This window comes from Phacochoerus africanus, chromosome 8 (genome assembly GCF_016906955.1).
Source record: "Phacochoerus africanus isolate WHEZ1 chromosome 8, ROS_Pafr_v1, whole genome shotgun sequence".
Classification (NCBI taxonomy): Eukaryota; Metazoa; Chordata; class Mammalia; order Artiodactyla; family Suidae; genus Phacochoerus; species Phacochoerus africanus.
Genome location: NC_062551.1, coordinates 150012911 through 150035340, shown reverse-complemented (window position 1 = coordinate 150035340; position 22430 = coordinate 150012911). Strand labels below are relative to the sequence as shown.

The 22430-nt window shown below is 39.0% G+C and overlaps 1 protein-coding gene across 3 annotated transcripts in view; it reads left to right on the top strand.

Moving 5' to 3' along the window:
- Window positions 1–22430, top strand: part of PATJ (PATJ crumbs cell polarity complex component) — a 353453-nt gene that overhangs the window by 113729 nt on the left and 217294 nt on the right. For all 3 annotated transcript variants that reach the window (XM_047788846.1, XM_047788847.1, XM_047788845.1), the window contains exons 20-22: window positions 954–1349; window positions 6797–6920; window positions 13265–13439. In XM_047788846.1, coding sequence (XP_047644802.1) covers window positions 954–1349; window positions 6797–6920; window positions 13265–13439 — 695 coding nt within the window. The remainder of the gene's footprint in view (window positions 1–953; window positions 1350–6796; window positions 6921–13264; window positions 13440–22430) is intronic.

Below are 22430 nucleotides of genomic sequence, written 5' to 3'. Positions count from 1 at the left end.
TGATGGGAAGGCGATGCATTTCCCTGTACTCCCTTTCTCTTCCTCAAAATGAAGTGTAAATTAATTGAAGAGCATACTGTATCCATTCCTTTTTGCCTTATATTTTTAATGCAGATGCAAAATTAAATTTCTATTAGAGTTCCCATCGTGGCTCAATGGTTAACGAATCCAACTAGGAACCATGAGGTTGCGGGTTCGGTCCCTGCCCTTGCTCAGTGGCTTAAGGATCTGATGTTGCCGTGAGCTGTGGTGTAGGCTGCAGACGTGGCTCAGATCCCGCGTTGCTGTGGTTCTGAGCTACAACTCTGATTCGACCCTTAGCCTGGGAACTTCCATATGCTGCAGGAGCAGCCCAAGAAATAGCAAAAAATAAATAAATAAATAATAAACCAACAAATAAATACCTATTAAATGATATGTCATACCCAAAGTAGTTGAGACATAGTCTCCATATCTTTCATTTATAGAGAATGTTTTATAACCAAATAGCCATTAATTTATTTTGAATTATTACGTAAACTTGAAAATCCTGATTGTTTAAGTCTTTGCTTTCTTAAGCAATAGTATGAAGTACATCCATATTTATGTGTTACTTCTTATATGAGATGTATGAGCTAAATATTCAGTGTAGCAGTTGAACAAAATTCCTATTTCTGACTGAGAATTTTCAGGTGGTTAATGAATAATGAACCTATTAAACCAGTCAGTCACCTTGCCAAAGGCGTATTTGCTTCCTATTTTGCTGTTTGTTTCTTTCTGAGGTTGAGGGTTGTGTGGTAGTAAGCTTGTGTTTCTCCTCATTTGTAATGGAGAGCTGTTTAGGTCAACTGTGCATTGGCACATAATATCCCTTGCTGCAGTTATGTCAGGGGTTAATTTCCTAGTTAATGTATAGAGTGCAGCTTTAAGACAGGCATAGTTTAAGATTTTCTGCATTTTTTTTTTTTTAACAGGGCTTTAGAGATGAGCCTTATTTTAAAGAAGAACTTGTGGATGAGCCATTTCTAGATTTGGGAAAGGCTTTCCAGTCCCAACAAAAAGAGATAGACACCAGCAAGGAGGCCTGGGAAATGCACGAATTTATGGCTCCCAGACTGCAGGAAATGGGTGAAGAAAGAGAAATGCTTGTTGATGAAGAATATGAGCTGTATCAAGACCACCTTCAGTCCATGGAGTCGTATCCTTCACCGCACATTCAGGAGGCCGCTCCTGTTACATCCATGAAGGAACTTCACTTTGGTACACAGTGGTTCTGTGATCATGAACTGCCTGAGCCTCAGGAAGCAAGATCTGTGATGAGCGTGTATTCCCAGGAGATGCAGCAGTGTGGCTATAGCGCTGAAAACATGGTATGGGGTTAGAGTACATCTTCCATCTTGTCCTTGACTCCTTCCCTCCCTAGCTCTGTGCATGAGTCATGTAACTTTCAAACAGATGAACAAACTTTAATGGATCTTTTCTTCATCAATCATTTTTTTCCCCAACATGTACCATGCCATGTGTTGCTTTAAGTAAAAGCTCATCATTTCTGTATTACGTAACTTCTAGTTGGAGTCAGTACCTGCAATTGCCTTTTATGTTTTTTTTTTTTTAATTTTGCTTATTTAGTGATATTTTTCTCCTAATAACCCATTTCAGGGAAGAGTTCTTTGGCCATTTGTGACTTTTTTTTAATTCCCTCAGGGAGATTTATATTTCTTGCATAGTGTATTTTGTCAGGGAAAATCAAGGCAAAATGATTAAAGATATATTGCTGTTTCTGTCTTGCTTATCCACACTGTTCTCTGCATTATATATGATACTACATAGAAAGTCACTGAACTCTAGAAAAATATCTTTATTTTTTTTTTCTTTCCCTTTACATTTGTGATACTGCCTATTGACAACTTGGCAGGGAGGCAGTATATTTTAATAGGTTTGCCCTTGCCATTAAATGACAGATAAACATTTATTTTTAATAAAATTAGAGTTGGCTAGGCAGCAGATGGAATCTTCCCTTAGAGATTTTTCTTAATGTTTTATTTTGCTTTTTTATTTCCTGCCCCCAGTTAACTTCCAGACAAATGGAACCTATTGTGTGGGTATGTGGCAGTGCATTCAGATACAGCCTGGTGTCCTCCTTACTGAGGTGGCAGCTTCCCTGCAGCCATGTGCAAAGTGGCCTTCTTAGCTCTCTCTCAGGGCAGGTAGAGCTGGTGTTTTTCTTGCCTCTCCCAGACCTTCCTCCCTTTTTCCTTCCTGCAAGTGCTTGTGAGTCCCTCTGCTATGCAAGACACTGTATTTCTGTGTTTAAGGAATCCCAGAGGATTCCCCATGATGACAAGACTCTGGGCAGTCGACCAGAGAACAGATGTTTGGGGATTCTGTGAATAACGTGGGAAGAGGTGACAGAGGATCACCTGGTGTGTTGCCACTGACACTGGTTCTCTCTGTCTTTGCCAGATCCCACTTTTATGTCTGTGAGTGCTTGACCTCAAACAGAATATTCAGTTATATGGAACAAATTAGTGATCACGGATTGGTGAATATTCATAAACATTCCCCTATTGGGGCTGTTTTCTTCTATAAAAAGTTTTTTACCCCAGTATAAGGCAACCTGAAATATAGGTCCATTTTACTAAGTAAACATTTAGGGATATAGATGAAATAGTCAAATACCCATTCACAATATTTACTCTATAAATTTAGTTAAGCATTCATATTTTAAAGCCTGTAAAATATTAATTTTTACCTGGTTTCACATTTAATGATGGAATTTTATTCCAATTTTTTCAATGCATATTTAATGCCAGAATCTACATTATTACTAGGATTACTTTTTGATCTTTTAGCACTGTTTTTCAACTGTGCCATCTTCATTTCCATCTAGGTTGAGAGACGGTAATTTTTGAATCCATACCGTCAGTCAAAATTTTACTCTGATCTCAAGTATCATTTGCATAACATTAGGTTTTTAAAAAATTCCCCTGTAAGTTTATATTGATGATTTACACAAGGTAACCACTTTATTGTTTATTCAAATGCTCTTTAAAAATTTTGATTAATGACATCGAATGCTCACAGTTTGAAGGACATGCATCCTGATTACTAATTCACTAACTAGGTTAGTAACTAGAAGGCTAGGTTAAATTTCCTAGCTTTCTGTCTGTGAAGTAACTTGTATAGGTTCCCTAAACTGGCCTTGATTAAGATTGTTTCAGCCCTGATGTGTCTTGCCTAAATAGTATTTTATTTTCTTTAGATAATTATATATTCTTGATTTGGTCATTAACGCTTTTCCTCCCTTTCCACACCCCCCAAGGATGCCAATGTTGGGGAGGGAAAGAAAACCTTTTTCCTCTACCCTCCTGGGTTCCTCTGGGTGCGGCCCTGGAAATGAAACTGATGAAAGACAGATTAACAGAAGAAAAACAGTTTATTAACACCTGCAGCATGCATACGCACAGAAGAAACTCCGTGATGAGTCCCTCAAAGGAGGGGTTAGAACTTGGGCTTATATAGCATCTTAACAAAGAACAGTACCTTTATAGAAAAATGGCAAGACAAAGGAAAAGAGATTTAGGCTTCTAGGCACAGCATACTGTGGGAAGGTAAATATGTAGGGGGAATTGGTGGACGATAAGTTCGTTTTGGTAAGATTTGTCACGTACATTTCTCCTAGTGCCGTCTCTGAGCGAAAATAGATCTAGAGTCATCTCTGTTGATTGAGAATCAAGGGAAAATAAGGAGCTTTTCTGAGTCTGCTCTTTTTCTTCAGCACAAAAAAATCCTTATGCCAAAGTGGCATGGTTCTGGGTTGAATATTCTGATCTCCTCTAACCTTTGTATCCACATATCAGGATGGGCTTGGATATATATTTTTATTTTATTTTATTTTTAGGGCTGCACCCACGGCCTATGGAAGTTCCCAAGGTTAGGGGTGGAATTGGAGCTGTAGATGCTGGACTACCCCACAGCCATAGCAACGTGGGATTTGAGCCACGTCTGTGACCTACACCACAGCTCACAGCAATGCCAGATCCTTAACCCACTGAGTGAGGCTAGGGATCAAACCCAAGTCCTCATGGATACTATTTAGGTTCTTAACTCACTGAGCCACAAGGGAACTCCAGGCTTGGATCTTTATTTGCCTTTCTTTCTTGATGGTGGACCCCAGGATGATGCTTTATTACCTTATACTGTAAGCTCTGTGTAGGTTTTAAAAACATAGTCAAATGCCTTACAAATATGTAATTCCCATTACTCTTCTATTTGAAGGGTGCCCTCCAGAAAGGTGGAGAACTTTATCACTTCTGTCTTCAGTGTAATGTTGAAGGGCAAAAGATACAGCTGTATCTGTGGAGTGCAAAGAGTAGCCAACTACTTACAAGTTTATCTTTCTCAACCACCTTTTTAACTCCATTTTATTGAAGGGTGAAACCATCAAGGTTTATGGATCTGGTTCTTTATTTTTAGTTGTGGTAAAATATACATTACATAAACTTGACCATTTATAGGCTTACAGTTGCCGTGACGTTAGTACATTCGCATTATTGTACAGCCATTACCACCATCCATCTCCAGAACTTTTTCACGTTCCCAAATTGAAACTGTACCCACTAAACAGTTACTACTCCTTGTTCCCTTCCCTCATCCTTTGGCAGCCAACCATAATTCTGCTTTCTGCCTAAGAATTTGACCACTCTTAGTACCTCATATAAGGGGAATCATACAGGAGTTATCCTTGAGAGTCTGGCTTATTTCACTTAGCATGAGGTCTTAAGCTTTATGCATGTAGCATGTGTGGGCATTTTCTCCCTTTTTGAGGCCGAATAACATTCCATTGAATGTATATAGCACATTTTGTGTACTCATTTATCAGCTGAGGGCCATTTGGGTGTTTCTATCTTTGGCTTTCGTGCACAGTGCTGCTGTGGATATTGGTATGCAAATATCTATCCAATAACCAAATTTTGGGTGGTATGCACCCAGAGGTGAAACTGTGGGATCATATGGTAATTCTGTTTAATTCACTGAGGAACCACCATGCTGTTTTCCATAGCAGCTCTATCATTTTACATTCCTATCAGCAATGTACATATTTTCTAATTTTTCTACATGCTCACCAACATTTGTTTTCTGTTTGTTTTGTTTGTTTGTCTTTTTAGGGTCACACCTGCAGCATATGGAGGTTCCCAGGCTAGGGATGGGATCGGAGCTGTAGCTGCTGGCCTATGCCACAGACACAGCAATGCCAGATCCGAGCCGCATCTGTGACCTACACCACAGCTCATGGTAATGCCAGATCCATAACCCACTGAGTGAGGCTGAGTCAGATTTGTTTCCGCTGAGCCACAACGGGAACTCCTGTTTTCTGTTTTTTAAATAGGTATAAAATAGTAGCTTGCTGTGGTTTTGATTTTTGTTTCTCCATTAGTCATGTTGAGCAAGTTTTCATGTGCTTATTGGCCATCTTCAAATATTCTTTGGAGAAATGTCTGAGTCTTTTGCCGTTTTTAAAAAAGATCTAATTCTTTTTGCCCGAGGACTATTTGCCTGAGAATAATTTTATGTTCTTATTTTCTTCTCTATTTAGGAAAAAAATGAATTGATTTTTCTAAAGACCTAAACTTTCATACCCACTATATTGAAATCTCAGATTCATGTAATCAATTCTTATTCCTCAGTTATATAATTGCTATAAACTTTTTAAAAAAAGTCTGAACAATTCAAAAATTGTTTGTAATTTGGTTTTTAAGTACTCAGTGGCTGCCATCTCCTCCTTACTCCCTTCTGTAAGTTCTTTTTTGCTTATTTTATTCTAGGCAACTAAGTGGTCAGTGGTCATCTCCTATTTCACTTCTATTTAGTATTCGAGTTGAGTTCTGTGTGCTGTAGGCTCCATTATGGATCTGATACAGTTATATACTCAGTTATATTCATAACCTGTTTGGTAACATCTAGCAGTATTTGGTATATCAGTTTAGGAGAGGTCCTTTTCCTACCATTGAAGTATGACTGGTATAACCATAAAGAAACATGGACTGCTGAAAAAAAATGTAATTTGTACTTTTGCTATGATGAACCAAAATTTCCAGCAGTAGAGAATAACATATTGTTATTCACCTTAAATGAAATAATGTATCCTCCTATGGTGGCCATGATGTCATTTAATTTCATGCATATAAAAGTTTTGTGTTAATCTCAAAATAAAAGACACCAGTGAAAACTGTATGTTCTGGAAGATTGTAACTTTGGAAAGCCATAAAAGATGTGTAGAAGAGGAAGACAAGGAAAGCGTAAGTATTGATGGTGCTTGTCTGTAGTTTTTCAGTTTAGGGAACAAGTTGTTCACTAGGCAGATAAAAGTGCCAGGGAGGAGGTTCATAGCAAAGGCTTAAAACCATGAAAATTGACCAGGTGTTTCTGGATCAGCAAGGAAGCTATTTGTGGTCCAGCATAATCCAGGACTTATTGTACCAAACCATCAACCTTGCTTGACCTGATAAATCTTTTTCTCCTCCACCTTGGTGGAATGTTTATTTAAATCCACTTATTAATGTTTCTAAAACAAAATTTTTTTTTTGTTAAAAAAATCCAGTGCTTAGAAAAGACAGGTTTTACTAGCCTGAACCCTTTCAGGTTTTAAGTTACTGGCACTCGTTACTGCTTAGCACAGCATAAACCGTTACTAGAGAAGGCCTGTTCGCCAGGCCAGTTTTCCACCAGCATTAGGATCTGGGCTGAACAATATATGGTGTTCCACACTCTGTCATAAAAGTGCTGCTAATGCGTTTCTGTTCTTCTTCCTCTCAAGATGAAAGAAAATGTTGGCATTGATTCCCTACCCTCCATGTCGTCAACGGAAGGAAACAGTCCACGAGGCAGATTTGATGATCTGGAAAATCTTAATTCATTAACAAAAAGCAGTCTGGATTTAGGTTTGTGATTTTCATTTTTCATAAGCACAAATGACATTATCTTGCAATCTTTTAAGTTTTATTTGTTTAAATGATAAATTTTACTGTCACATCTTCGTTCATTATAATGTTTTGAATTGAAATATGCTGGTTAATTAATCTGCTTCAGAATATCTGGAAAAATAATGTGACTCATAGTTCAACAACTTAGAACTTTCAGATTCTGTTTTCTGAAAAGGCTGCATTTTCCCCGTCTCATTTTGCTTTTTATTAGCTGTATGTATTAAAACGAAAACTAGTGCCTTATGCTGAATCTGAAATAAGTCTCTGCTAATATATATTAAAATCTCTGATGCTATTAAGTGATACTGTTAGCTCATTGAATGGGGTTGTTAAATATTAATAAAGAGAGACATATTTTAAACATTTATGAAACATTTTTATAGCCATATATTACAGTCAATTTTGGTACATTAATAACTTATTTCCATTAAAGAATCCTAAAAGTATAGTGCTTCTCCTTGCCTTGTCCCATATTGATTCTTATATATTTTTGAAAACTTGATTTTAAAAAATAATCTTTCCTTATCCGACACTGCAATATTGAATGTCATTGAATTTTAAGATCCCTAGTGAGACTGGTAAGTTCTTTCATAGCATTGGGATTTATAGAGCTATTGTTCAGGATTTATGCTGTCCTTCACCTGTTTTCACCCCTTGTATAAGAAAAGTCTCACTCTGTTAGGAGAGAGAGAGATAGCTATAGAAAGTTATGTAGCAGTTTCATGTGAATTCAACATTCTGTCAAGTGAAATCTAGCGAATAGTATTCTTAATGTGGTTGAAGATGGAAGGCATCTGTAAGATGATAATAATTGCCAGTTTCCTGCGGGTCAAAATACATCATTAATTAAAAAAGAAAATGAGTGGGGAGGGATAAATTAGGAGTTTGGAACTAGCATGTATACACTACTATATATAAAATAGATAACCAAGGAGGACCTACTGCATAGCACAAGGAACTATATTCAATATCTAGTAATAATCGATAACAGAAAAGGATTTGAAAAAATGTGTATATTAATATATAATTTATATACATATAAACTGGATCACTTTGCCATATACATGAAACTAATAAAACATTGTAAATCAACTATACTCCAAGATAAAGTAAAAATTAAGTAAACTAGGATACTTAATTTTGAATATATAAGAGTAAATGAGTCAGTTTTTCATAATGTATAAAACTGATTGTGACTAGGAGAAAAATGGGACTTTTTTTCACCAGAATTCTCATGGTATACTGCTTTTTAAAAATTATTACTATTCACCGCATTTCTGTAGTCCTCTGCCTGTTAGATACTGGGAGAAAATTTTTGGCAAAAATGAATGAATAAATGAATTAATGGTCCATATCTGTTTGATTACCACTGGTACTTCATAGCAGTGTCACCACCGTTTCAGAACAGAGAATTCTACTCTGGAGGGCTTACCTGTGCTTTGTAAGATGCTTAACAGGCTCCCTGCCTCCTAACCCTAGATTCAGTGGTATTCCTGCTCTCAGTCGTGACAGTTATGATCAAAGTCAAAGGAAGATGTGATATATATACGCAATGAAATACTACTCAGCCATAAAAAAGAACGAAATAATGCCATTTGCAGCAACATGGATGGAGCTGGAGACTCTTATGCTGAGTGAAGTAAGTCAGAGAGAGAAAGACAAATACCAGATGATATCACTTATATCTGGAATCTAATATACAGCACAAATGAACCTTTCCACAGAAAAGAAACTCATGGACATGGAGAATAGACTTGTGGTTGCCAAGAGGAAGGGGGAGGGAGTGGAACAGATTGGGAGCTTGGGGTTAACAGATGCAGACTATTGCCTTTGGAATGGATAAGCAATGAGATCCTGCTGTGTAACACTGGGAACTATGTCTGGTCACTTATGATGGAGCATGATAATATGAGAAAAAAGAATGTGTACATGTATGTGTAACTGGGTCACCATGCTGTACAGTAGAAAACAATATAATGTATTGCGGAAATAAAAACGTGTCTTCAGACATTGCCACATGTCCCTTGGGAGACAAAATTGCTCCTGGTTGAGGACTCTTCACTGCTTTATACTGTAATGATTAAAAGGAACACACCAGAAATATGGGGTGGGTACTTTTAAGGAAGGGCAGCAGAGTTGGGAACAGAGATAGAGGATGGTCACAAGGCCCTCTCCTCCTCTTCCTATCCACAGCTTTTCTTCTTTCTCTTACAGGCCCTATTGTTGGATTAGGGCCCCCTTCAGTAATCCCGGATGGTCTCATCTCAAGATACTTAATTTAATTACACCTCTGAAGACCTTTTATTTCCATCTAAGGTCTCATTTATAGGTGCTGTGGCAGGATACATATTTTAGGTGTTCCATCATTCAATCTACTGTACTGAATTAATATTATATTTGGCAAGGCCCAGGGTAATTATTTTTGGAGATTATAGTTTTAGTAATTAAGCTGTACTTGTATACTTTAGGCCCGTCCTCATTAGAAAAGTGTTCATAACCACATGCTTTTCAGAAAAATCGGGAGCCACCAGAATGCTATGTGGCAGGTGTAAGTACTTGGATTAGAGCTAACTGTGGGTGGACTGAGAAATTGTTGATACAGAGTCACTGTAGCTTCAGTCCCAGGTCCTTCTGTACTGAGCTGTTAGCCTGCTGTGTTATCTAGCAAGCTGCCTCCTTCTCCAAGCCACTCCTCTTTCTCAGCTGTAAAATGAAGGACTTGGGCTAAGTATTCTGTAAAGCCTCTTTCAGATCTGTAGCCCTTTGACCACTCTATTAGTAACAGACAATTTTAGATTTATCTTTGAGCAACTAGATTAACGATTATTTTTGAGCAACTAGATTAATGATTATTTTTGAGCCGCTATGCGTAAAAGGCTATTCTTGACCCTATACCTAATCTATTTTTTTAATGATTTAAAAATTTTCCACTATAGCTGGTTTACAGTGTTCTGTAACAATTTTTTACTATATAGCAAAGTGACGCAATCACACATAATATATACATTTTTTTTCTCACATTGTCATGCTCCATCACAAGTGACTAGATATAGTTCCCAGTGTTACACAGCAGGACCTCATTGCTTATCCATTCCAAAGGCAATAGTTTGCATCTATTAACCCCAAATTTCCAATCCATCCCACTCCCTTCCCCTCCCCCGTGGCAACCACAAGTCTGTTCTCCAAGTCCATGAGTTTCTTTTCTGTGGAAAGGTTCATTTGTGCTGTATATTAGATACTATATATAAGTGATATCATATGGTATTTGTCTTTCTCTTTTGGACTGACTTCACTCAGCATAAGAGTCTCCAGCTCCATCCATGTTGCTGCAAATGGCATTATGTCGTTCTTTTTTATGGCTGAGTAGTATTCCATTGTGTATATATAGTACATCTTCCCAATCCAATCATCTGTCGATGGACACTTGAGTTGTTTCCATGTCTTGGCTATTGTGAATAGAACTGCACTGAACATTTGGGTGCATGTGTCTTTTTATGGAAACTTTGTCCAGATATATGCCCAAGAGTGGGATTGTTGGGTCGTATGGTAGTTCTATATTTAGTTTTCTGAGGTCCCTCCATACTGTTTTCCATAGTAGTTGTATCAATTTACATTCCCACCAACAGTGTAGGAAGGTTCCCTTTTCTCCACACCCTCTCCAGCGTTTGTGGACCACCCTGAATGTGCCTGATATCACCTGTACCTAATCTAAAATGAGGTCTCCTCAAAGAGCCTGTGCTCTTCATGGGCTGTGAAACTAACACATGTAAAGCATGTAAGATAAATTCCAAGTAGCTAAGACATTCAGTGTGAAGAGATTTCAGACAGAAAGTAGTTCTGTCTTTGGCTGCCGCTGCCTGGAATGGGGCCTCCAATGAACCTGGATGAATTTCTGTCCTTGCACCTGAGCAGCAGGCACACTCACACATTTGCATGCCCGGCTCTTACCATAAGCCTCTGGTGGTCAAGGCTTATATCTGATTATGTTGCCAGAGTGGGTGCTCAAAAAATATTTCTTGTTGGACCTAGAAATTACCATACTAATTGAAGTGAGTCAGACAGTGAAGGACGAATATCGTATGAGCTCACTCATATGTGGAATCTAATAAAAAATGATACAAAGAAACATGAAGCAGAAACAGACTCAAAAGAGTTTGAAACCAAATTTATGGTTACCAAAGGGGAAACGTGGGGCAGGGGAGGGATAAATTAGGGTGTTGGGATTGACATATGCACGCTACTATATATAAGTTTTAAGCCCTCTGCTTCAACCTGTGAAACCCAGTGCTCTAGTTCAGTGGGCTGCTGTTTACCAGCATAGCTGGATGGGAACTAGTTCTACAAACAGAGCCAGTCCTCTGTTCTTTAAACTCTGGTTTTCGGCCATTCCTGCCAGGATCTCCATCCCTCCCCTGGTCCCTTCTCAGGGGGGCATAGGTGACGCTAGAGTGGTGGAGCACTCATGTAGATTTGACTGCAGGCAGGGATGTAGGCCCAGCAGATGGGGGTGGAGTGTGCCTGGGGCTGGGGGATAGGCACCTGAAACTGATGCTAACACCACCTGAGCGTTATAGTTGCTTTCACCCCCTCTGCATTACCACTGATTGGATCCTGATTCCAAAGTGTCTAGACAAGATAAAAAGCAGAAGTGTGCTAGAAAATTTGTTCAGTTTGAAGAAATGGAACGTTTAGGTGATGCTTATAGGAAAAGTCGTGGAAGAGTATCTTTCTCTCTTAGTGATCATTTCTAATTTTCTGATAAACCAGGTCTCCAAGATATACTACAAATATGTGGATTTTTTTTTTTTTTTTACCATCCTCATAGCATGTGGAAGTTTCCAGCCCAGGGATCAAACCTGTTCCTGGCCACAGCAGTGACAATGCTGGATCCTTAACCTGCTAAACTACCAGGGAATTCCTCTAAGTGTATGGATTTAAGGGAAGCATTTGATGCACTAGTCATCCTGTCTGTATTCCATGATGAAGAAAGATTGGCTGGGAATTTATAATGGATTCGATATAGTGGTTACTGGGGTGTATCTTAAGAGTGATTAATGGGTTTATGGCAGCTTGGGTGCAGGTCTCTAAAACATGTGCCATAGGACTGCATGCACAGCTCTGCCCTAGTTACTCCTTTTTTCAATAAGTGGGAAAATGATACAGATGACATACCAGGTAAATTTGCACATTCTAATTGGCAAAATTGCTTAGCCTAGAATTCCACATCTGTAAAATATGGTTGCTAGTATCTCTTCTAACTCATAGTTTAATGTGAGAAAGTAACAAGTGTAAAAGAATTCTAGAATTTATAAACAAAGCCCCTTTAAAAATGTGTTTTATTTGATTGTTACTCTGGCATTATTTTTTTTAAATCAGTGAAATGTCCGTGCACCTGTCATTGAGGCAGCCTAGGTTGAGAAAAGGAAATTGTGTGGTAAGATATGAATACCAAAGGAAAGGGGATTCTTCTTTTGTAAATTGAATGAAAGATTCTTTAATTTCTACAGTGCTTAGACTTTTCAGAAGTTTCACACACGAGTTCACATAATCCTATAATAATGCCCTTTTTTTCTCCCTACCCCTATATTGTCTCTCTCTCTTTTCTTCTCCCCACTGATAGCCACCAGTTTGTTCTCTGTATCTGAAAGTCTGCTCCTTTCTGGTTTTATTTACTCATTTGTTGGTTTTTTTTTTTTTTTAGGTTCCACATACACATGATATCATACAGTATTTGTCTTTCTCCGTCTGACTTACAGAGGGGATTCTTTTGACAAATGATTCATATTGCTAAAATATCACCTTCCAATGAGCCCACACTTAAAAACTATAACGCTCTTCCACTGAGCAATACCTTAGCCCCCTTTCTTGAATTTTTTTTTTTTCTTCTTTTACAGCCGTACCTGCGGCATTTGGAAGTTCCAGGGCTATGGATTGAATCAGAGCTGAAGCTGCAGACCTGTACCACAGCCATGTCAACACCAGATCTGAGCTGAATCTGCAACCTGTGCTGCAGCTTGCAGCAATGTCAGATCCTTAACCCACTGAGCAAGTCTAGAGATTGAGCTTGTATCCTTGGGGACACTGTGTCAGGTTCTTTACCCACTAATCCACAGTAGGAACTCTGCACTTTTTTTTTAACCATGGTACTTGTCGCCATCTGACATTTAAATATTTTACTTGTTTAGTTTAAAATAATCTATGTCGAAGGGGCCCCCCTGTAGTAGGTATCCATAACTATTTGTTGAATGAATGAAGTGAGTGAGTGTATCATGTGCTCACTATCATCTGGGTTTGCCCTTTAGGCATGATGATTCCCACCGATGTCCAGGGTCCTGGCTTGCTTGTTGAACTTCCTGCTGTAGCTCAAAGAAGGGAGCAAGAAGATTTGCCTCTGTACCAACTCCCCAGGACTCAAGCTGTTTCCAAAGCCTCAGCATATACAGGAATATTGTCTTCTAGATATGCCACTGATCCATGGTATGGTTTTACTTCTCTTTGTTTTCTAATTGTAAAATTGTTTTCTTTTTGCTTCTATTAAAAACAACAACAGGCATGATCATGGGAGAATTTTTGGAAAATACAGAAAAACACTATGAATAGAATCTGCTACATCAGACAATGACTATGAGAATTTCACATACTTAAAATTGTACCATATATACAATTTTTTTAATAATTAATTTTACTTTTTCCATTATAGCTGGTTTACAGTGTTCTGTCAGTTTTCTACTGTACAGCAAGGTGACCATATATACAATTTTGTATTCTTGCAGTTGTGTGCAAAATGAATTATGTAGAGTACTTACTTAGAGAATGGGAGGTTAATTAAAAATTTAACAACTCAAGCAAGAAGTACTTGACATTAAGGAAGGAATGGACTATGGGGTTAGAGAATCTATAGGAGTTGGTGACTGGTAACATGTTGGGAGTAAGAAGGAGTAGGAGGATGACCTGTGGTTCTGAACTGGGAAGCCGGATGGATAGCAAGTGGATAGCAGGACCATTTATTCTTTGACGTATGATTATAGGAGCATGTGCAGGTTGAAAGAGAAAATAATGAGTCAGTTTGGGACATGTTGTAAGGTCATGTATCCATAGGACAACAAAGTGAAAAGGAGTTAAATACATGATTCTGGGAATTAATATTGAGGTCTATCCTGATGTGGATAATTGGGAGCAAAATCAAGTGTAGGTGAAATTTTTGGATGTGAATAATCATCCAGGGGAGGGTTAGGTGATAAGCATCTGGGATGAATATTGGAGTTCTGCAAAGCAGCAATACTAAGGGCATAAATGGGGGAAGAAAATAGCGAAGTGGCATGAACAAAAGGTAGAAGAAAATTGTGGAACTAGAAGTTGATGTGGAAACCCAGGGAAGAGAGCATTTTAACAAAAGGATCATTAAAGACAGTTACGTGCTGCAGAGAGGTGAAGGTAGATAAAATGGAAAAGTTTCATGGGGCTTGATCACCTGAATGACCTTGGTAAGCAAAGAACAGTTTCATTAAAGTGGAAATCAGAGACTAATGGCTTGAGAATTGAACAGAAGGTCAGAAATTGAACAACGTAAGAGCAGACTGGTGTTTTGAGAAAACTGATCATGAAAAGAGGCAGAAAGAATGCATGTTACCTAGACAACTGGAGAGTGAGTATTGGGGTCTGAGGCAAGGGGGGATATACACATATGACTACACAGATTATGGGTGTGAAAGACCAGGAAAAGAATGTGTAGATGCTAGATAATGGGTGATTAAAGGTAATCCCCGGAGAGGATGGAAGGACATGAGGACAGTGCACACCTAGAGATTTACCTTTAGTAGTTTGATAGGGAGTTCCCATTGTGGCTCAGCGGGTTAAGAACCCAACATTGTGTCCATGGGGATGCAGCTTCCATCCCTGGCCTCTTTCAGTGGGTTAAGGGTCCGGCTTTGCTGCAGGCTGCAGTATGGGTCGCAGACGTGGCTCAGATCTGGTATTGCTGTGGCATAGGCCTGCAGCTGCAACTCCGATTCAACCCCTAAACCCAGAACTTCCATATGCTGCAGGTGTGGCAATAAAAAGAAAAAGGAAAAACAGTAATTTGATAGGAGGAACTTCATCTCCTCCATGGAAACAGGTGCCAGGAATGAAAGGAAAGCACGAATGCAGGTACCGTTGGTACCTTGAGGACAGAACCCAAGGAGTTTCTTGCCCAATGACCTTGATTTTTTTTTCCTGTCATTTAAAAAGAGAAAGGTTATTTACGCAGGGGTGCTAATAAAGAGGGCCATAAAAGGAGAGGTATCAGAGTAGGGATTAGCTTTTTAAGCAAGGATAGAGGGGTATGGCCTAGTAATAGGAAGGAATTCAGAAAAATACCGACTGTCTTCTCCCAGCTTCCCAGGGAGTAAGAGAAGGAGCGTCATCACCCACTGAAGTGCGGCATCCATGGAGGGGAAGCAGAAGCTATTGGGAGGACAGAGCGGGTTGAGGAAAGAAGTTAGTGTGTGCAAAGGTTTCTTTACTATTCACAGGGATTTCCTGGAATGTAACGGGTAGTTTGTCTGGGTGAGCCTTGGGGTGGGATATAGGAACAGAAGTACATCTGAAAGAAAAACCAGAGGTGTGTAGCACTGTGTGTGCAGGAGAAGCGAACAAGAGTTAGAGATGTCGGCAAAACCTGGTAGGGATGGATAGGATGCGGTTAACTGGCCTTAATGCTTTTATTAAAACCTTAGTCCAAGAAAGACTTTGTGTTGCTATGTGAAGTATCTCAGGACTTTCATGATATCACTTCTCTGTGCAGTGACTTATGACCTTTGCTTAGTGTTTTAGGTAGAAGCTTCATGAAATGTTCTTGTCTGTTTCTGCAAAGTTCATCTCTGAATGGAAAGAAAAGAATGAAAGGCCCAACTAGTCGGAGGAATCCACTGGTGGCTTTTCTTCCACAGACCTGGACCAGGGTACAGTGGGGAGAAGCTGACACCTCAGGGTCCTAGTGGGAGGGATCTCCCCAGCTCCCAGAGGAATATGGTGTCAAACAGCCGTGGATTTGTTTCGTTCGGAGAGATGCCTGGCAGTGGAAGAGTTAGGAGTATGTTTTGACTTTTTATATGATCAAATTACTTGTCAAGTAAGATACTTTTTTTAAAAAAAATTTCTCTTGTGCTGAGTGTTAATAATTGAATCTGGCTGAAGAATTCAGAAATGAGGCTACTTTTTAAGATGTAGGATTGTGGAGTTCCCATCATGGTGCAGCAGAAACGAATCCAACTAGGAACCATGAGGTTGCGGGTTCGATCCCTGGCCTCGCTCAGTGGGTTAAGGATCCTGTGTTTCCGTGAGCTGTGGTGTAGATCGCAGACGCAGCTCGGATCCCATGTTGCTGTGGTTGTGGGGTAGGCCGGCAGCTGTAACTCTGATTCGACCCCTGACCTGGGACCCTCCATATGCCTTGGATATGGCCCTAAAAAGACAAAAGACAAAATAATAATAATAATAATAATAATAATAATAATAATAATAATAATAATAAAGAAAAAAAAAAGATGTAGAATTGTAACTATAAGTTGGAAAAGATTTAAATGAATTTCCAAACCCACCCCTCCTCCATTGTGCAAAAGATGAAACGTCCCGTCAGTTGTGTCTTACTCAATTCGCTCAGCTTCAGAGAGAGAGGATTTGCTTTACTCCTAAAGTGAGTACTTTGACCAGCTGCTTTCTTGTGCCAGCATAGGCATTTAAGCGCTCCAGCCTAACTTTTGTCAGGGGAGATCGGTCTTGCATTTGAATGTTGCTATTTTGGCTTGCTGTCATAGGTTCAGGATGTATTTAAATCTTAGCAGACTCCAGAAGCATTCCGGTAAATCATACTCACCCTTTTAATCTTTCAGAGTATGCCCCATAGACTCAGGTTCATAGGTGAATATTTACTGCCACTCAGAGACTTCTTGAGTAATGCAGAGATTCTTTCAGAACATAGTCTCTCAGCTCATCAGGGTGCCATCTAGTGCTAAATGCCCTTTTACACTTTCTTCTTTGCATTAATTTTTGCACAGGGCCCAGCAGAGCTGCTCATTGTGCACTGTGCCCCTTTCCTTTGGAGGCAGGATTGATGCTGAGAGGTCAGATACACCCCGAATGTGAAGATCTCCAGGAAGGGAGGATTGTGGCCAGGCAGAGCATTAGAACTCTGAAAGGAATCTAAGTGATCTTAGATTCTGAGTATCCTTCTTTCTCAGGAAATCACTTGAGATTGTGTTTTCAGAATTCACCTGCCTTCAGTTTTTTTTTTTTTTCTAACTCACCTCTGTTGTCACCTGCTGCTGGAAGCCATGGATGTGCCCATTAGTGGGGGACGTGGTATTTCTTAGACTAATGAGATCTACAGTATAAATGTATGGTGGTGCTATTCACAAATGTTCTCTATTATTTATGGCCATGTGACCCTGAGAGGGTTTCCCTCGTGCCTTTATTTCCTCACTTGTAAAGTAGCTTGCTCTATGGTTCAATTAAGAGTGAATATGAAGGCCTTCATGTGATGCTTTGAACATAGTAAATGTTTAATGAAAGGTTAGCAGTGATTCTGGAGGACAGTGATGGGCTCACGGACCCCAGGGTGTATCTGGTAGTCATCATTGCTGAGGTTTTTGAAACACTTAAGGAGATTGTAGATTATTTTATTTTATTTATTTATTTTTTAATTTTTTGCCACATCCACAGCATATGTAAGTTCCCAGGCCAGAGATCAAATCCACGCTGTAGCTGGGACCTGAGCCACAGCTGCAGCAACGCCAGAACTTTATCCCCACTGTTGGGGATCAAACCTGCACCTCTGCAGTGACCCAAACTGCTGCAGTCAGATTGGAAACTTACAGATTTTTTTTTTATGAAGAACTAAAATAGAATCAACTTACGGGAATTCCCATCATGGTGCAGTGGTTAACGAATCCGACTAGGAACCATGAGGTTACGGGTTCGATCCCTGGGCCTTTCCCAGTGGGTTAAGGATCCATTGTTGCTGTGAGCTGTGGTGTAGGTTGCAGAGTGGCTTGGCTCCTGCATTGCTATGGCTGTGGCATAGGCCGAAGGCTATAGCTCCAATTAGACTTCTAGCCTGGGAATCTCCATATGCTGCGGCAGTGGCCCTAGAAAAGGCAAAAAGACAAAAAAGAAAAAAGAAAAAGAAAAAGAATCAACTCACAGTAAATAAAACAAGGAAGAGACTAAAGCCTTGGGAAGGTGATGAACCTGAGGTTGAAAGACATATTTATTTCAAATTGGAAAAAAAAAAAAATTCATGTTGAAGGTATAATAGGGTGCAAATGAAAAGAAGTGCTTTCAGGTTTTGAATACTTTGTTGTGAATAGTGGGAGGTGAAATAGGAGGCAGAGTATAGTCATTGGGGAAAGGATTAAATGAGTTAATGTTATGTTTTAAGCTCCCGACGCAGTGCCTGGAAGTTAGTACTTTCTAAGTAAATGATGAATATCAAGTAGGTTTACCTTTGAGTTCAAATGCCAAAAACTATGTGTAAATTCAGAATACTGGTAGAAGACTGAGGGTGAGGGGAAAATATATATGTTTATTTGAGAGAGGACTACTCTGGAATGTTTGAATTGGGGGGAAAAGGGGGAGTTTCCAGGGACTTTATGGCCTCTCCATATGTGACACTTTCCCGTTTTTACTCTGCTGTTGCGGCTGTGGCCCACACTGTAGGTGGAGACAAATGTGAGAAATGAGGCCAAGTGGTACATAGAAATATTGCTTTTATAAACATAATGAGACATTTGATTGCTAATCCAGGCTTTACAAAAGGTAAAAAGAGAATGGCCTAAGGAAGCGACTTACCCTTCATGCCTTGAACTTTTCTTTCTTCACAAGTGTCTTAAATGCAGTTTTATGAGACAGTTTTCTTAATTTTGGTAAATGTGTGCATTCATGTTATCAGTACCCCAATCAAAATATTGACTATTTCCCTCCCCGACCCCCACCTCTTGACTTCTAATACTGTAAATTACCTTTTCTGTTCAGGAACTCATGTAAATGTACAATTATGCAGTAGGTGCGTGTCTGGCTTCTTTTACACAGCACCATGTCTGTGTCATTCTAAACTTTCTTATACAGGAATGCCTAATTCTTTAAGTATTCTGGTGTCAGTTAATAATTTGCTTTGTAACTTCAGAGTCATAGTGTAACATTTGTGTAACTAACCCCACTAGTTTGGAAAATGCTAGTGCCCTTTCTTCCTGCTTCCAAAGGCTCATATTCCCTTGGTGTGTCACAGAAAATTGCCATATAGAATCTATATTTTAAGAGGAAAAAGAAATCTTGAGAAAACTTAGCCACAACCATAACTCTTCCTGCTTACATTTTGGAGTGCTGAATTTGCTTGACCCTCCTATGGCTTAGCACATATAAATTTTATATGAAAAAAGGTATATTGAAAAGGAAAGGTCACCTTGGCTTATCTGGATTCATCTGATTTTGTATGACATTGAAAATTTTATTCTCAAAGACATTGTATATCATGATCAAATCGTACGATTAATGTCCACTTATTCACTAACAGGGCATTCCATCTTTCCTTCCAAATATGTAAAGGATGATAACTTTGGGCACTTGTTATAAAGGACTGGAATAAAAAAATGTTGTTTCTATTACATGGTTAATTTTAGAGAAAAAATGGTGGTAAAACTCTGATTAATTGTAAAAGGCAGGAATTCCTGTCATGGCGCAGTGGTTAACGAATCCGACTAGGAACCATGAGGTTGCAGGTTCGATCCCTGGCTTCGCTCAGTGGGCTAAGGATCTGGCGTTGCTAGGTGCTGTGGTGTAGGTTGCAGATGCAGCTCGGATCTGATGTTGCTGTGGCTGTGGCATAGGCTGGCAGCTGCCGCCCCGATTTGACCCCTAGCCTGGGAACCTCCATATGCCGCAGGTGTGGCCCTACAAGGCAAAAAAAAAAAAGAAAAAAATTGTAAAAGGCAAAAGTGAGTTATTTTAAGACTTGAGATTCTAACTGAATGAGCTGTTGACCATGTTAAAATCAAAGTGTGAATTGTAAAATTTGATGTTAGAAATCCCTTGTGAAAGTTTCAGATACATTTGTGCAAATTTACATCTTAATAAGTACAATAAAATTATTTTACTTTCTTTTTTTTGGCTTCACTAGCGGCACGTGGGAGTTCCCAGGCCAGGGGTCTAATTGGAGCTACAGCTGCCAGCCTATGCCACAGCCATAGCAATGCTAGATCTGAGCTGCCTCTATGACTTACACCACAGCTCATGGCAAGGCCGGATCCTTAACCCACTGAGCGAGGCCAGGGATCAAACCTGCATCCTCATGGATACTAGTCGGGTTTGTTAACTGCTGAGCCATGATGGTAACTCCCCTAAAATTATTTTACTTTCTCAGTTAAGTTTTAATTTGGGTTAAAAGGTATTTGCATTCATCAGTGTAAAGAGACTACATTGCTTCGTATAGTTTCTCATCTCCTGTAACTGTATTTCCAAAACTAATCACACTATCTAGTTTTTGGAAGTTTTCTCTCTCTTTAGGTATGAAATAATGTAAACAAAATATGTGTTTATCACCTTCTGGAAGAAAGATTATATGCTTCAAAAATGTCATTGAGTCTCTTCTAACAATAATCCTTTTGTTACACATTTTCTTAAAGAAAAGTAAAATTTTCCATATTTTAGACAGATTTCCCCCCTTTCTCTTAATATCGTATGTGAAAGCCAGCAGTTTAGGAAATTTTTGGTTTTAACTTTTTGAAACAGAAAATAATATATCCCATATTAATGTTAAAGCTTAGTTTCCATTCTTTAAGTTATTTTAAATTTAAGAATTTAATTCTTATATTATACACATGCCATAATAAAAAATATGTACAGGAGTTCCCTTCTGGCTTAGCAGGTTAAGGATCTGGCATTGTCACTGCTGTGACACAGGTCACTGTTGTGGCGAGGGTTCAGTCCCTAGCCTGGGAACTTCCATACACTGTGGGCGTGGCCAAAAAAGGAAAAAAAAATGTGTATTTATGTTTTTTTCTTTACATTTATCATGAACTGTTTTTGTCCACAACACTTCTGACACCAAATGTCTTGAGTTTTTTCTTCCACCCAACCACTAATTCTTTGATTTTCTTCGCACTGTGTGTCCTGCAATTCATTTCAGTTCTGACATTAACTACCTGGAGTTTGTGCAGACCCCATAAGATAAAGGCTCAGCCCCACAAGACTGCCCCAACTTCAGATGTAAGTTACAAGTCCCTGGCTGCCAACCCTATTTCTGACTAAGTGGCTCTAAACTAGGGGTTCCCATTGCCCCTTCCTTAGGTTTGAAACTTTTCTAGGATGGCTCATAGAACTCAGGAAAGTGCTTCACTCTTACTGGTTTATTATAAAAAATACAATTCTGAAATAATGGAAGAGATGTATAATGCAAGGAAGGGTGTGTGGAGGATGCAACAGCTTCCATGCTCTCTCAGGGCGCATTACCTAACTCTTCCCACCTTGATGTGTTCTCCAGGATGCAGGCTCTCTGCACCCTGTCCTTCAGGGGGCTTTATGGAGACTCTCTTATGCAGGTATGATTGATTATACCATTGGCCATTGGTGATTGAACCCCAGAGGTGGGGGTGGAGCTGAAAGTTCTAACTCTGATCACATGGTTGTTTCTCTGGCATCCAGCCCCCATCCTTAACCTGTCCATGGTCCTACCTAGTGTTCCCTTATTAGTATAAACTCAGGTATGGTTAGTGAGGCTTGTTATGAGTAACAAAAAAATGCTTCTGTCACCCCATCCTTCAGAAAATTCCAAATGTTTTAGAAGCTCTGTGTCAGAAACCAGGGACAAAGACCAAATATTTATCACACCTGTCGCAACTGGAAAGTGGAAAATGGAGAGAAGTTTTCAGTGTTGGTTTGGTTTTTAGTTCTCAATCTTACTTCAATTAATATCTGTTAAAGGAGAATACTAAATATAGCAGAGCATGAAAATATTCTTTGCAATAATGTTTATGTTCCAAAAAACAGGGTATAATCTAATCGCATCATATACTGGGATAGCAGACAAATTAAATTACAGCAATACCATGGACTTTTAGGATGCTATTAAATAAAAAATGGTCAAGATTATAATAATCTTGGGGAAATGATGATGTAAATTCAAATGAAAAAAGTGTAAAGGAAATGAATATTGGTTGAGTCTCAGATAAATGCCAGTCATATCTCATTTAATCCTTGTACTATGTACTCAAAATATGAAACTTTACACCATGATTATAACTACCCAATGAACATATATGCAAATGTACAAAAATAATGTGATATGATAAAGGAATACTTCACTTAAATTGGCAGACTCCTGGGTATATCATTTAGCAATTGCATTTAGCTTCTTATAAACTAAACCCTCCCCCCCATCCTCATGATTTTTTTTTGTTTTATAAGTTGAAGTATAGTTGATTTACAGTGTTGTGT